Here is a 14,406-nt window from a genome sequence, read left to right on the forward strand (position 1 = left end):
TGTGTGTGTGTGTGTGTGTGTGTGTGTGTGTGTAGGTGTACATATAGATCTTCTGTCCTAGCTTGCAGCCCACACGGGCCAGATTACATTAGCTTCTGTTGACACCTTGCAGATAGCCTGCCAAACAGAAATGTGTTACATGGCAAAGAGTTTTGCAAGATGCTGCAGTGAATAGCTAGAGGGTATAAACCCTTACATTATTTTCAATTGTATTGTTATACAAACACAATTGTGATTCAGGTATAATATTTCTGTGCATGCATTTTGTCTACTAATACTGTGTAGACATCATAGCTCATTGTCATCTCAAAACTATAGGCTGGTGGATAAAATCTAGAATGTTTAAACATAGTGTAAAGGATAAAGTAATGTAATGTACAATTGGTGAAGCAAAGTGTGACTATAGTTCTGACACAAAGATGAATCTTTCTGCCAGAAATTAGTGGAGCTTTCCAAGTTAACTAAAAGAAACATGTGCTTGAACATCCACTTTCCCTTGTGTTTGGATTTTTAATGCAGCCACAAGGGGGCACAAGCCAGTGTCTTCTTGTGCCAGTCCCAAGTCTGGACAAATGCAGAGGGTTGTGTCAGGAAGGGCATCCAACGTAAAACACATGCTAGATTAAACATGCAAATCATGACTTCCACACCGAATCTGACTTCAATACTGGATTGGTTGGGGCCTAGGTTAAAGATAGGGTGAGATGGAGGCACATTTTCGCTGTGGGGGAAAGGGAACAGCCGAAAGGAAAAGAAGATTGTATTTGGATTTTTGTGGGGAGTTTTTCCTGACTTCCACATTTAATATAATTTCCAGTGAAACAATCCATATGCATGCACACTAAAGGTTGGAAATAAATGTGGAGGCTTTAAATACAGAGGGAAAGTTTGATTGAGTGCATAATAATGAACAAAACAATCTCGTAACCTAATCTGCGTATTGTAACCTTGTGTGACTCCTTTCTTTTGTGATTCACCATTTGACAAGAGCCATGGTGTTTGACTGGATGTGACATGACTTCCAGGGAAAGCAACTGTCCTTTAAACCCATACATGAGCAAACTCGTGAACTCCAATCAGCATAACAGACATTCTGGCAAGCGACACGGAAACTGCTGAAATAAAATGAGTCAACCAAATACACTTGGAACTTTGGTACAGTGTCCAGAGACATGGCTTGTGAGAATGTCTGTTTTGCTGAGTTTGTGTGAAATAGACATAGAAGAGGAGACTGTGAAGGAGACAAAACATGTTCTGTTTTGAGGGACAGATGTGGCCCACTAACCTTGTCCTCCGCCTCTTATTCCTGCTAACACACAGCTGCCCTCTGTCTGTTTGTGCTAAGGGAGCCACCCTCCTGTTTGTTTCTGTAACCCAATTGTGCATTGACTCTCTGCAAATAGTTACTTAGAAGAAGCATGTAATTTCTGTCCATATTGTTTTATTTATACTTCTACTCATTTCTGTGTATAAACGTGTGTGGCACCACGAGCATTCAGTCCTGCTGCCTGTAGGTCCCTTGGCATTGTGTGAGGAACAGTGGTAATAATTACATGTCCATTTTGTTTCCTCTTTAACCTTTTCATGAGATTTTTAATCTTGACTCAGTGTCCAAATATGTCTCTGCTATTTGTTAGACTACTGCAGCTGTAGGAGTTAAGGGGTTTTATATGTAGGTGCAATATAGGTGTGTGTTGGTGTTTAGAGTGGAGATGGATGTAGGTGGATCAGGGAAACCAGTGTTGCTGTTGAACCTTCTGGAGGTGTTGTGACACTTTACAGTAAAAAGATAAAATCCTGGCTGGTGGAGATAGCAGTGAACTACCTTGCATTTCTGTTTTAATGCTTTTAATGTACTGTTATTGTGGTAGATAAATGACTAAATGTAATAAAGATAACAACAGGAGGAGACATTACCAGTGCTGCTGGAAGAAAACACTAATGCAAAATTCTTCTATGACAGAGTGGACATCAGAATGGACTATGCAGCTTTTATCGTTGTGAACTGTGGGTCACAAAATCTGTTTACTTTGTGATCAAACGTTTAGATTCTTTATACAAACTAATTAATCTCACTTTTGATGATCTCCAATACCGACTGGTATGGGACTGCACTGAATCAAGACAAACTGTGCAACATGCGCAATAATAACTTGAAGCAAGTTATGATGAGCATTATGTAAAACATGGCAACAAGCTAGACAAATACTGTCAAACACTGTTTGCCTTCTCACAAACCAGTAAACCAGGGTTGCTTCAATACAGTACATGTTCAACATGGAGGTCCCACAAGGTGCTCAGAGGAGTAAACATAAATGATACAAAAGAAATACACAAGTTTTGCTCCAGCTGCAGATATCCACAGTCACTTTGTCCTCTCTTTTCTAGTTCCACATTGCCAGTAAGTTTCTCATTTAATAATTCGAACACAAATGGTATTTTTCTGCCTTTTACTTTTTATGTGTTGAATTCAATGGAAATTTTATGGAAGGCAAAATCAGGCCTGGATCAAGGTGCTGTCTGGGGTTTGAATGCAGCCTGCGGGTTGCCAATTGATGATCGATGCCCAACGATCTGGATGACAATGACTTACTGCCTCTGCTTCCACTCGGGAGCTCTCTCTCTAAGTAATTTCCATTTCTTTGTAAAGATGTTGTGCATAAAAGCCAACATGTTCTTGCCAAGACAAGTTACTTAAAAATGCTGCAATTACATTTTCCGGTGAATCAGATTTAAAGTGGAGAAGATGACAGCACTTGCGGTGTTACCAATGCCAGCACTTTTCCACTGCAACAGGGTGGCCACTGGGGCAGCAGTGTTTCCTGTCTTTGCTTTTTTATAGTGCGTTCTTTAGCTGTGCAACAGTGTCATAAAGATAATTGCAAGATTTTGAAAAAAAAAGTGTCATTACAGTTATAGCTACTCCAGGCTGACAACTTCACTTTCTACCAGCGGATGAACTATTATATCAGTAAGCAGTTTTGTTGAGTCAGCAGTAATGCTGGAGTAACATTAATAACAGTCCTGCTTGTCAACACAATATTTTTTCAGAGAAGTTTGTATGTTCTGGGCTTTTAAAGGTGCACAGAGTGGCATTGAGAGGGTGGAGGGTGTAACTGATGCTTTAATAGGTTTATAGTCTGTGTTTACATAGGGAGGTGAAGAACAAACTTAGCTGACCTAATTTTTGAGGTGGGGTCATGTGGTCTAAGGCGATGACAAGGCTGTCTGTCATCAGTTGAGACCTATGTATGGATTTTAGAATCGTCCATATAATATCACTGTGCACCCTCACTAAGTAAATCAACAGTAATGAACATTAATAAACATATGTTGTTTTTGTTGTTTAAAACTGGAGAAAAAGACACCAGAAATATGAAACTCATGCTGTCAGTATCCTTTCTTTCACTATTATCATTTCTGTAATGTAATCCAGCAACTTTTGTAATTTGTCTCTGTCATAATAAGGTGCACACACTGTGTCTCTGTGGAGCTCATAGATTAGCAAGAAGCTACTCACTGATGATTTCTGCCGCCAGATTCCCAGATGTCATGTTATTGATATTCCCAGACTCTCTTGCTGCCCTGCTTGGCCTCCCTCTTCTCAGCATGTCACACGCTATCTCCATTTTAACATATGACTCTGCTTTTCATGTGCTGAGTTTTTCCTTCCTGTTTGCCCTTTCCGCCTCTTTTAGTTTTCATTTGTCATTATCTGTTTCATGTTGCAGAACAACAATTTACAGGAATGTGTCCTTATAGCCTCCTGAGTTTTTGACAGTGAGAAATGGAAACTGACTTTTTGATGCAACAAACCAGGACAAACAATTCAGTCTGCACTGCCATGTTTGCAAATATATGTCCAGTCATAAGCATCATCTTTGTATCAGAATGTGATTACACAAAGCTGATAGAATGATATATGTACTGTATGTAATGTTTGGTAGTTCTTCTTCTACAAGATAAGCAGTCTTTTTAAAAGGTTTTGGTTCATTGCAGTTGCAGTGCAGCTGGATAAAGTAGATTTCAACATTGATTCTTGAGTAGTTGACTTGTTGCTGATGTTACTGCAGCCAGAGACTGTTGTGAAAGGCTCTATCCAAGTAGCTATGTTGTAGGCTTCCTTACTTTCTTCATGTTTTTGTGTATATTTGCACACGTGCTTCTAAATTTTATACAAAATAAAGTGTTTATTTTTTTCATTTAAAGTAATTTACCCACTTTTACCCACTTTTTGTAATTTCAACACAGTTAATGTGTCAGCCTTTGTTTCTGCAGTAAAACTGAAAGGAGTTATTAGTTCTTACGTAAACACACACATGCACAAATGCACGCACGCATAAACACCGTGTTTGTTTATGCCATGAATTTATATGAAAGCAAAGCTCCTAACCCAGCCAAGTTAAATTAGACAGTCTGTAACGCCCCTTCCTGGACACAACTGGAACTACATGCAGTGACTATCAGGGATGACTTATATTATGTTTTATGTGGTAAAACATAACATAAACAACAAATTTATGTAGTAACACAAGAAGTTCCCTCTTCTATTCCAGCTCATAATATTCCCCATATACAAGCAGAATTTGCTAAACAAAGTGCCTTTGTAGATCTGTTTAGGGCTGTTTTTATGATTTTCATTGGGGTGATGGGACATTGCATAATTGTCAACAGCATAATAAATATTAAAAAAAAACTTTTAAAATGCAAAAGTTAAATATTAAAAAAGGACCCCTTAATGCAAGTTTAAAATACATCAATCAGTGTTACACAGAGATTACTGAAATTTATAGATTGTATACTGTACAAGCTCTAATTTTGTGTAGATTCATCTTATGTAGTTTGGACATTATGTGATAGTATAACACATGTAGACATTTAAAGACAAAGACTTGGAGTTAAAATTGAATGATTATTCATGAATGTGCAGTTACATGTCCTGTCACTGTATATTCACCACCGTGTATCCTGTCAGTCCGTTGAAAGCTGAAACATAAAAATAGATCTGTATATATGCAACCTATTGTGTGAGCAACTGGCTTTTCAAAGAAAAAGAAACATTACCATTTGTCCCATGGTTGTTACTTTAACAGCCACTCCTCCAGTGAAATAGACTATTAGGGACCATCTGCTGTTTCATAAGGAGATGAAACAGACAAAAAGTGCAATCCCTTATTGAGATCTGTATTAAATTCACTTCTATTGCATGTTGCCTGAAATGGGAATGAAGAGGAGGCAGCGAGATTCATTTTTTATATCTGAACATCTAAGAAATAGGCAAAAAGAGCCCATCTGTGTCTCAGTCTTCCTTGTTTCAGCATTAGAATACCTTGAAGGGCTGCAAACACCGTGTACAGTAACCCATTCTGTGGTGTCTTTAGACTGGCTTAACACTATTGCATTGGATTTTTGAAAAAGAAGGCGGTTGCTAGTTCAGGACTACTCAATACTTTCCCACACCTTGGTAGTGTTTTTCTGCCCAAGGGCTCTCTCTCTCTCTCTCTCTCTCTCTCTCTCTTTCTCTCTCTCTCCTCTCCGTCTCTCTCTCTCTCTGTCTCTCTCTCTCTCTCTCTCTGTCTCTCTCTCTCTCTCTCTCTCTCTCTCTCTGTGTGTGTGTGTGTGTTTCACAGTATCTCACTCCATTGCTCATCTTCACACCTTGCTAACATCACTCTATACCCAAATCCTTCACCACTGTTGCTGGAAATAAAAGCAAACACTGGGAAGTCATTTAGTTTGAGCTTATCAAATAGTCGTAAGATTCTATTGGTGCAACCACACAGAGAATAAACAAACCTAGTTTGTCATGGAAGGATATACCATTGGGTCAAATGGGAGAATACTGTTATGCTAATACTGTCAGCAGGATATTTTCTACTGCCCTGCATAGTTAAACAGTTTTTTTTTTATCTATGGCACAGTTGCTGTGGTGGTGGTGATAATCCGTCATTGGGTTTGCTCATGTAACCCTCTTAATCTTATCAACATTGTATTTCATTTAGCATATTCTGGCAAACTCTGCTGGTTTAACAGTTATCTCATGTGATCTTAACATCCCAAATTAGCACCTTGCTCTCTAGGTCAGAGGTCAGTTGGCATCTTCACTGCTCAGGCTGCCTTTGTAGTGTGACTGACAGAGGCACATGGAGAAAATTTCTGGAGCCCTAAGGGGCTGAAGTTTACCCAAGCAATGCAGGCATTCACTCTTTCCCTGCAGGGACACTGAATGCACTGTGTGTGGATAAATTTACTGGGTGTGTGTGTGTGTGTGTGTGTGTGTGTGTGTGTGTGTGTGTTTGTGCCAGCGTCTAACCCAGGACTGGCAGTGCTTCAATGCTCAGAGCTAATGGAGCACTAATGTCCCTAGTGTGCCCTTGTTTACTGAACAGTTAAATACTGGAGGAGAAGAAGAAAGCCTTTACCTACTTAAGCTTGACACAGTCTGCAATTTTGAATTCCCCGTTCTCATAACACCTACTGCATTTCCTCTGTATGTGGCTCATCTCCATAAAAAGTGTTTACAAGCTGTGGCTTGACACTTGATCTTGAGCAGTTTGTTGTATTGATGTTCACCTGTTAGCAATAATTTGTTTGTTTAGAACCTAAAACTAGTTCAGCTCATTAGTTTTCAATGTGGTGAGCCTGCAGCCCAGGGTATTTTTAATGTTTGGTCAGTTTGGAGTAAGCTAAAACAATGAGCCCCAGTTTTGCTAATTAAAGTAATAAAAAGTTGTATAAATATATAATGACATGAGTAGTATTTGCCTGTATCGCAAATATATATATATATATATATATATATATTTGTTAATTGCTTACTTTGTTTAGTGGCTGAAGGCAAAAACCTGGTCCCTATGGACCCCAACGGCCTGTCTGATCCTTATGTCAAACTCAAGCTGGTACCAGATCCCAAAAATGAGACCAAGCAGAAGACCAAAACCATCCGCGCCAACCTCAACCCAGTATGGAACGAGACATTTACTTTGTGAGTAATTTGGCTGTCCCACAGTAGACTACACTACACTGTTGGGTATATTTAACGTAACATAATGAGTGGAGAGTGATGTGAATGTAATGTCAGAAGTACATAAAACAAATGCAGTGTAAACTAGTCATGCTGCTACAATATCATAAGGATGCTATTACTATTACAACTATCAGTGTTGGTATTTTTTTCACCAGCACTGTTAATAATTCACTTTTTTGTAACAAGAATTCTTCTCTGTGTTGTACAGCAAGCTGAAACCTGCAGATAAGGTCCGCAGGCTGTCAGTGGAGGTGTGGGACTGGGACCGGACCACCAGGAATGACTTCATGGGATCCCTTTCTTTTGGGGTGTCGGAGCTCATGAAGGCCCCAGTCTGTGGCTGGTAACAGACTTTCTTAACCATCAGTTACTGTAACTGTACTGTACTGTAACGGGAATCTTGATTTTTGCCAATTGATTCCTACCCAGCGCTGCAGCACAAGTAAAGTACATTTGTCCCAGAGGACCAAAAGTTATTCATTTTCACCTGTTAATTGACAGATATGTGTGTGTGTGCTAGGAACTGCCCAGATAATAAAAGTGCTGCTAAAAACAGGAAAAGAATCATTTACTGTGAGCTCACTGCAAGATTAGAATACCAGAAGAGGAGGAAGGAAGAACTTTGAATATATGTTTGTTTGTCTGTTTTTTGATGTTATTCTCCCTGTTGTTCTGCATTTTTTCCCTCTTCTTAACCCCCAATTCCAGGTATAAGTTACTGTGCCAGGAGGAGGGGGAGTACTACAACGTTCCTATATCAGAGGAAGATGATGGTAATGAGGAACTGAGGCAAAAATTTGTGGTGAGGATTGCTCTAAAACAAGCTGCACTTTCTGTTAGTCTCACTGGTCAAGTGAATAATCGACTTGTCTTGTCTAAGCGGGCTGATAACAGTATCACTGGATATCTGCAGTTTTTAAGTCTGATGAATTAATTTTTCTTGATTTGAGCCACCCGTTCACGCTTTCATGTTGTCCACTTTTAGCACTTCATGAAACATTTGTGTTACGTAACATGCTAAAAATACTGTCTTTCATTATATTTATGTCAGTGTGACACAGCCCTTTTCAGGTCGTACATGTACTAACACTATCTTTTCTATTAGTTCACCCTTGTTTTTCTTATCTAAGAAATCTAGACAACTTCTATACTGCACACACATCAGTGATTAGGTATGAATATCTACAAGGCCCATTCAGGCTCCTGGAGCGTAAAAACAAGCATGTCCACCCGACTCATTCAACGGTTACTCAGCTACACATGTGCCAGTGTGACAGCTGTGGCTTTTAAAGACTTCCAATGCTCTTGGTAATTTTAATGAGGATTCTTCCTAGTGATGGGTGTGTCCTCGATAAAGAATTGGCTATTGGCTTTTATCATGAGTTTGTATCTCAAGTTTATGTTTGAGCTGCAAAAGCTGCAAAAACAAAATAAAATAAAACATCGAAATAAGTTCTTTTAAATTATATTATAAAACATTTAGACTATGATGGATCTGGATGTTTGTGTGAAAATGAATACTCACAGCACTACAAGCAGCTTAGACGATGTTGACTTTTCTTAATATTTGCAAGCGGGTCAGGTTATAGTAGAGTAGTTATTAGTGTCAAAATAAACTCTATTTGCCTTTTTATGTGATAAATGAAAACTAATAATCTAATAATCACTAACCTATGATCAATTCTTAACTTCCATTCAGTGCTGCTTAGTGACAATTATTATTGTATAACAGATCATTTTCATATGTGCTAGTTATAGGCATTGGAGTGTCAAAAACCATAAGTAAATCCCAACTTTTCACCTTTTAAATGCCACCTAAACACACATATCCACACACTCACACTCTCTCAGAACCTTTCAGGGCCGGTCACTGATGAAACATGACTGCATGCTCTTTTCCTTCGTCCAATTTGCTGCATCTGTGTTTCTGTCCTGCTGAGAGCGTGGCAGCTCCCTCTGTGGTTTCCCTGATTGTCTGTCATATTGTTCAGTCTTTCAGTGGGAGCCTGGGTCTCTGGAGGAGGCTTTTTAAACGTTATTTTCCCTGACATTTCTGCTACACACTGTGGAGAGTTGTGGATAGAATGAGAAAGAATGGAAAGCCAGATGCTAGAAAGGTCATGGTTGGGATTGAAGCCCAAAAGTATTTTCATAGTCTTTTGTCCTGTGCTTTACAAAAAAGAAGAGTTAATGAGACAGGCATCATGATCAAAGTGCATTCTGTCTCCTGCGGCAAACAGCTCATCCTTCACCCTGCTCACAAACTAATAATTACTCAACAACCAGGTTTAACAGACTGCAAAGTTTCTTTTGTTTTCTAAAACATACAGTACATAGCTCTAAGGTCTCAAAGTATAGGTCTCAAAAAGTGCCACACACTTAACTTATTTATTTGTTTTTTGGGCTCTACATGGCCTGGAAATGGTCTCTCTGTTCTTTCTCCTTTTTCCTCTTCGGAAACCCCTCTGTGGTTCTCTCCCTTTGTTTCCTTAGCTTCCAGCTCCCTCCTGTTTGCTTGGTGAGATTAAAACGGTACAAATGCTTCTTCATCCTGTGTCACATTGTCATATTTAATGCAAGAGTTTCTTTCTTCCCTTTTCCCCTCCTTGCCCCTTGCTCTCAGGACTGCCAAATTAACTTTAATCTAAAGGTAGCCCTTTCCTCCTCCTCCTCCTCCTCTCTTTTGGTCTTGTCTTGTTGTGGTACTGTATTCCTTCACTCTTCATCTTATTTATGAGATCATTTTTATGTGGTTCCAAACTACTGCATATTGATCATATTTACTAACAATTTGTTCTGGAAGAACTGTGAAATTTCAAATGAGTTGCCAATAAATTGTTGATTTAGTGAGTGCACATTAAATGTTCTTTGTCCTCAGTACTCCCTGTTCTTCAGAGTCTGTCAGACAGTTGTTAGTAAATCCTGGGACTGTACTGCTCCCGGTTCCTTTCTACACGTTTGTCTGCATGTGCATCTTTGTATGCTGTATATGTGTCTTGTCTGTGGATCATCTGCTTGAATCATTGAAAATGCAGAGATAACCTTGGCGTCCATTTTCCTTTCATCTTAAGAACAGCTTAAGCTTTATAACTGCCTTTTTCTACCACTTTTACCTGCAAAACTATAATTGTAACCCTAAAATATTCCTAGTGTGACCAATAGATGTCAGCATTGTGCTAATAAACATTTGCAGAATAACGTGCAGGTGTGTGTGTGTATGTGTGTGTGTACTTGAAAGGTGACAGTTTTTTTTTCACCCACAAATCCTCACATTTCTTCTTCTTTCCACACTTTCTTTGTGCTGTTTTAATTCTCAGTGACATTTGCAGAGTTTCTTTCACCTCCATGTTTTTTTTTTTAATCTTCATGGTGAAATCCTAGTTATTTTAAACACATGACTGGCGATGTCAGATTTGTTTATTTTCTTCATAAGGACAATAACAGAGGTCAAGTTACTTTCACTTAGTTATCCCAATGTGTGTGTTTGTGTTCAGTGTTTCCAACCTTAAAAACATACACTCAACTACTTGATTTGTGTCTGCGTGTATGAACTGAAGACTCCTCAAGTATCTGCTTGCAAAACTCAACTGTTGTGGCTCACACCTATACAAAAGTGTAATAAGTGAGTGAGTGCTTTTGGCTCCCTTCTCCCTGTGGTTGCAGGACCAAGCAGTTGTGGAGGTCTCTGATAAGGTGCGTCTGGAAAGAAGGAAGTAAGGCCACTGCTCGCTCAGCTTGGTTGAGCTGTTTTCATTGGCTAAAGCTTACAGGTGTGCTGTGGTCTGGTGCGGTCTGCTCTGCTTTGTGTTTCTCTGCTGCAGACTAGGGTACAGTAGATGCCATTAACTAAAGCTTCTCAGCACTGGTCATCCCAAGTTAAATGCATTTTGTTCAGCTGTATTTTTGTGTAAAAGAGTGTAAACTAAACTGGTTGCTAAATGAATGTGGAAGTCATTTACTTCTTAGGTTTCACCTAAGAAGTTAGAATTGGTCCATTTGGGCTGTTGGATAACACTTGGTTGTGTTATATCTCCTGGGAACCACCTGATTTTGCTAACAGATATAGATGAGGTCTGAAAATCTCCTTTTTCACTCCACCTGACTATAGTTTAAAGTGAGCATATACTCACTCAAAGATATTCCCTATTACTTGAGAACAGACTTAGATTAGGATCTTCTATAGCCAGGATCAGTAAAAAACATTTCTGATTCTTTATTTGTCTTGCAAATGCTTAACAATGAACTTTGTTTGTAGCATGTAGATATAGCTCTATGGATCTATGCTTGGCCTTGGCTTGAGTGTGAAAACTCTACATGGCAATGTGTGATTCTGTGCTGAAAGACAGACAAGTAAGGAAATTTAGACTGTATTTCACTGCTGTTTGGAATTCTTACTGCTACAAAGGTGTGTATGCTTCAACTTAGAGCATTGTGGTTTTCTAGAAAGCTTCTATGAAGCATTATTTCTTACTAGGTTATTGAACTTGAATTTGTCGAGAGGAAATGCATAATGCAGAAGAGATGTGATACATTTCTTCACATAAGGTGAGTAAAACAGACATTTGTCTGCACCAAACATCCATGCACATGGCAAAGCCACAGTGTATCTCCTGTCTTCTACTCTATCAGTCATACAAATCTCTTTATGTAAATAAAGTGCTTTTACCGCTTAGTGAAATAACATTTAAATGATTTCAAGGATATAATGCTTAAAATAATCATGCCCTTTTCTGGTTCTGTGGGTGCATCATCAAAATATGTGATAAGTAAAAAAAGTAAAAATGTCCTCAAACGGTACATATATTAGTGATGTTCACGTTAGTAATCCAGTTTAGTATATAAAATGCCCCCTGAATTATGATGTAAATCCGTAACCCATAAAATAATTAAGCTCTGTTTGGTGTTTTATTGCAAGCGTTATTCAAGCGTTTCTCATGTAGTTTCTTTTAGTCACCATGCTATGTCATTGTTTTGGTTGGTCAGTAATGCAGCAAGATGCCACTTGTAAATTAGGATCTGACACAGGTTAACACAGTTCACTGCACGTTATTAAATTGTTTATTTTCTTCCCAGTGGCACCAGTCTCATTTCACCCCATTCATTTTGAATTCTGACTAGTGTATAGTGGTTTTGAGTGAGAAAACAAGCAGTTTGAGTGTCTGCGCATATGTAGTGGATAATTACCTAGAGCTGTAATTTGTATTTATAGGAGCTAAATTGAAACAAAGAGTATAAAATATTTCTGTGTATGAAAGATGGTGTGGTGCTAAAGACAGAATCAAACAGGGAAATTGGATGTTTTGATCTGGTAAGTTTTATTTATGTATCACTGCCACAGAGAAACATATATGTTTACTATTAGTTCAGTACTATTTGATTTTTTCATGTTATGGGTATAAAGTTAGCCATGATTATCTGTGTATGTGTGTCACACAGTGAACATTTTGGTGTTTATGTCTTACGCACCACATCTTCTGTGCCCTGACTGCAGAAAGCCAAGCTAGGCCCAGGAAAGAAGGTGATTGATGAGACGGACAACACCCCCTCCAACCAGCTGCCATCCAACAACCTGGATCAAGTCAAACTCAGTGACTTCTCCTTCCTGGCTGTGCTGGGGAAGGGCAGCTTTGGCAAGGTGAGCTATCTGTGATTAGCTCAGAAATTAAGTGCAGTTCTATCTTTCCCTAACATTTGGTTTTTGTAAAGGTCATGCTAGCAGAAATGAAGGCCACTGAAGAGCTGTATGCAATAAAGATCCTGAAGAAGGACGTGGTGATCCAGGATGATGATGTAGAATGTACTATGGTGGAGAAGAGAGTCCTGGCCCAACTGGACAAGCCGCCCTTCCTCACACAGCTCCACTCGTGCTTTCAGACTGTGGTAGGTAAAGTGCTTCTAGACACACATCAGGACAAGTCACTTCAGGTCAGGTCAGGACAAATTAATTCAGGAAGGAGCTTTTAGCTAAACAGCTTAGTCATAAAGTGTTGTAAATGCCAGTAGGGGATGCTTCTGAAAAAAACAATTAAAAAAAAGAAGGAACAAATAAACCTTAATTAGGTGGGTGAGGTATGTGTGTATCTGTACAAAAATATACATATGTGTGTGATTATTGACCTTGCCAAAACCAGATCACACAACCTGAGAGCACACACTGTGAAGAGTCACTGAGTACTGAACCAGCACATGCACAGGAATCCACACCTTTAGAATATGTACTGAGCTTCCTCGCAGAACAACTGACACAAATATCAACTGATATGTACAGAAATTACTGGACTTACTGGACCTGTTATTTCATTCATGTTCGGGCTAGATCAAATGGCAAAGCTAATTCGTTTACCTTTGCTGTACACATAAGAAATTTGGGTTTAAGATTAAAAGATGCATCCAATGTAAGTTCAGAATTTTCAGCTTTAATAGTATTGAGGTGAAAACACCATCAGATGGTGAGAAATTATTCTGAGCTTTCATTTCCACCTGTTTATCTTTAACCCAGATGTCCTCGGTGTGGAGCAAAATCAAATAAATTACCCTTGCTGTTTTCGTACCTTCTGGAGGAAATTGTATACACATAACCATACTCCACTCCATATAAATATATGAAATGAGACAATGTAAAAATATCAATGGTTGCTGTAGTCGGATTTCTCGTGGTACAGCAAATATACTAAACAATTGTTCAGACAACAGCAACTGGATGACTGTTAGCAGTAAGGTCCTGCAGAGGCCGAGCTGAACTACTGCAGCTGATTATAGCCATAGCACCAGCTGTCACACAGAGGAAATGAGGAGCGATGCAGCCTGACATTTTTTATAGTGTATTCGGAAATTCACACACACAGACGTGTCCATTCTCCCACATAAAAACTCGACTTACGTACTCTCACACTTTCTCATCCACTCTGTTGTGTTTCTTCAATTTATTTGAATAATTTATATTAAAAAAAATATCTTATCCGCTTATGCCCTAAATTATAAAAGCTGTGAGATAAACAATAAGCTGAAGATCAGAGTTGGGTTCAGTATTGGTGGAAAACATGCAGTGTAGCTTATTTTGAAATCCAATAAGAAAGTCGGATTATTATACTTTTGAATTCATTGTGTTAGTAGGTAACATAGTAGTTGATCTACTTTCTTGTGTGACAGACTACTTCAGACGTTTTTAAGTCTGTTTTTGTGTCAAGATCCAGAGCAAAGCCAGCTCCATTGACAGTTTTCAGTATAACCATGTGTGATACAGTAAGTAGGTGGTTTGGTCCAGTCCTTCAAAATGCATTAAACATTAAGATGGTTTCAGGAATGCTTTTTTCTGCAAAAACTAATTGAAAACACGATTTAAGAAATGTAAGCACTAATAGCTGAATCCTCCTTTCCAA

At 38.8% G+C, this 14,406-nt stretch overlaps 1 protein-coding gene and 1 long non-coding RNA gene across 4 annotated transcripts in view; one reads left to right on the forward strand and one right to left on the reverse strand.

Moving 5' to 3' along the window:
- LOC137123617 (uncharacterized) overlaps positions 1–4,226 on the reverse strand; it is a 53,459-nt gene extending 49,233 nt beyond the window's left edge. The window contains exon 1 of the long non-coding RNA XR_010913869.1: positions 3,521–4,226. This is a non-coding gene — a long non-coding RNA (uncharacterized lncRNA). The remainder of the gene's footprint in view (positions 1–3,520) is intronic.
- The window catches only part of prkcaa (protein kinase C, alpha, a), a 109,171-nt gene that overhangs the window by 66,541 nt on the left and 28,224 nt on the right, over positions 1–14,406 (forward strand). For 2 of the 3 annotated variants that reach the window (XM_067497641.1, XM_067497639.1), the window contains exons 6-11: positions 6,829–6,985; positions 7,236–7,370; positions 7,736–7,829; positions 10,691–10,720; positions 12,519–12,662; positions 12,734–12,907. In XM_067497641.1, the coding sequence (XP_067353742.1) occupies positions 6,829–6,985; positions 7,236–7,370; positions 7,736–7,829; positions 10,691–10,720; positions 12,519–12,662; positions 12,734–12,907 (734 nt within the window). The remainder of the gene's footprint in view (positions 1–6,828; positions 6,986–7,235; positions 7,371–7,735; positions 7,830–10,690; positions 10,721–12,518; positions 12,663–12,733; positions 12,908–14,406) is intronic. The other variant, XM_067497640.1, reaches the window with a different exon arrangement.

The sequence above is a fragment of the Channa argus genome, chromosome 3, assembly GCF_033026475.1.
Source record: "Channa argus isolate prfri chromosome 3, Channa argus male v1.0, whole genome shotgun sequence".
Taxonomy (NCBI): domain Eukaryota; kingdom Metazoa; phylum Chordata; class Actinopteri; order Anabantiformes; family Channidae; genus Channa; species Channa argus.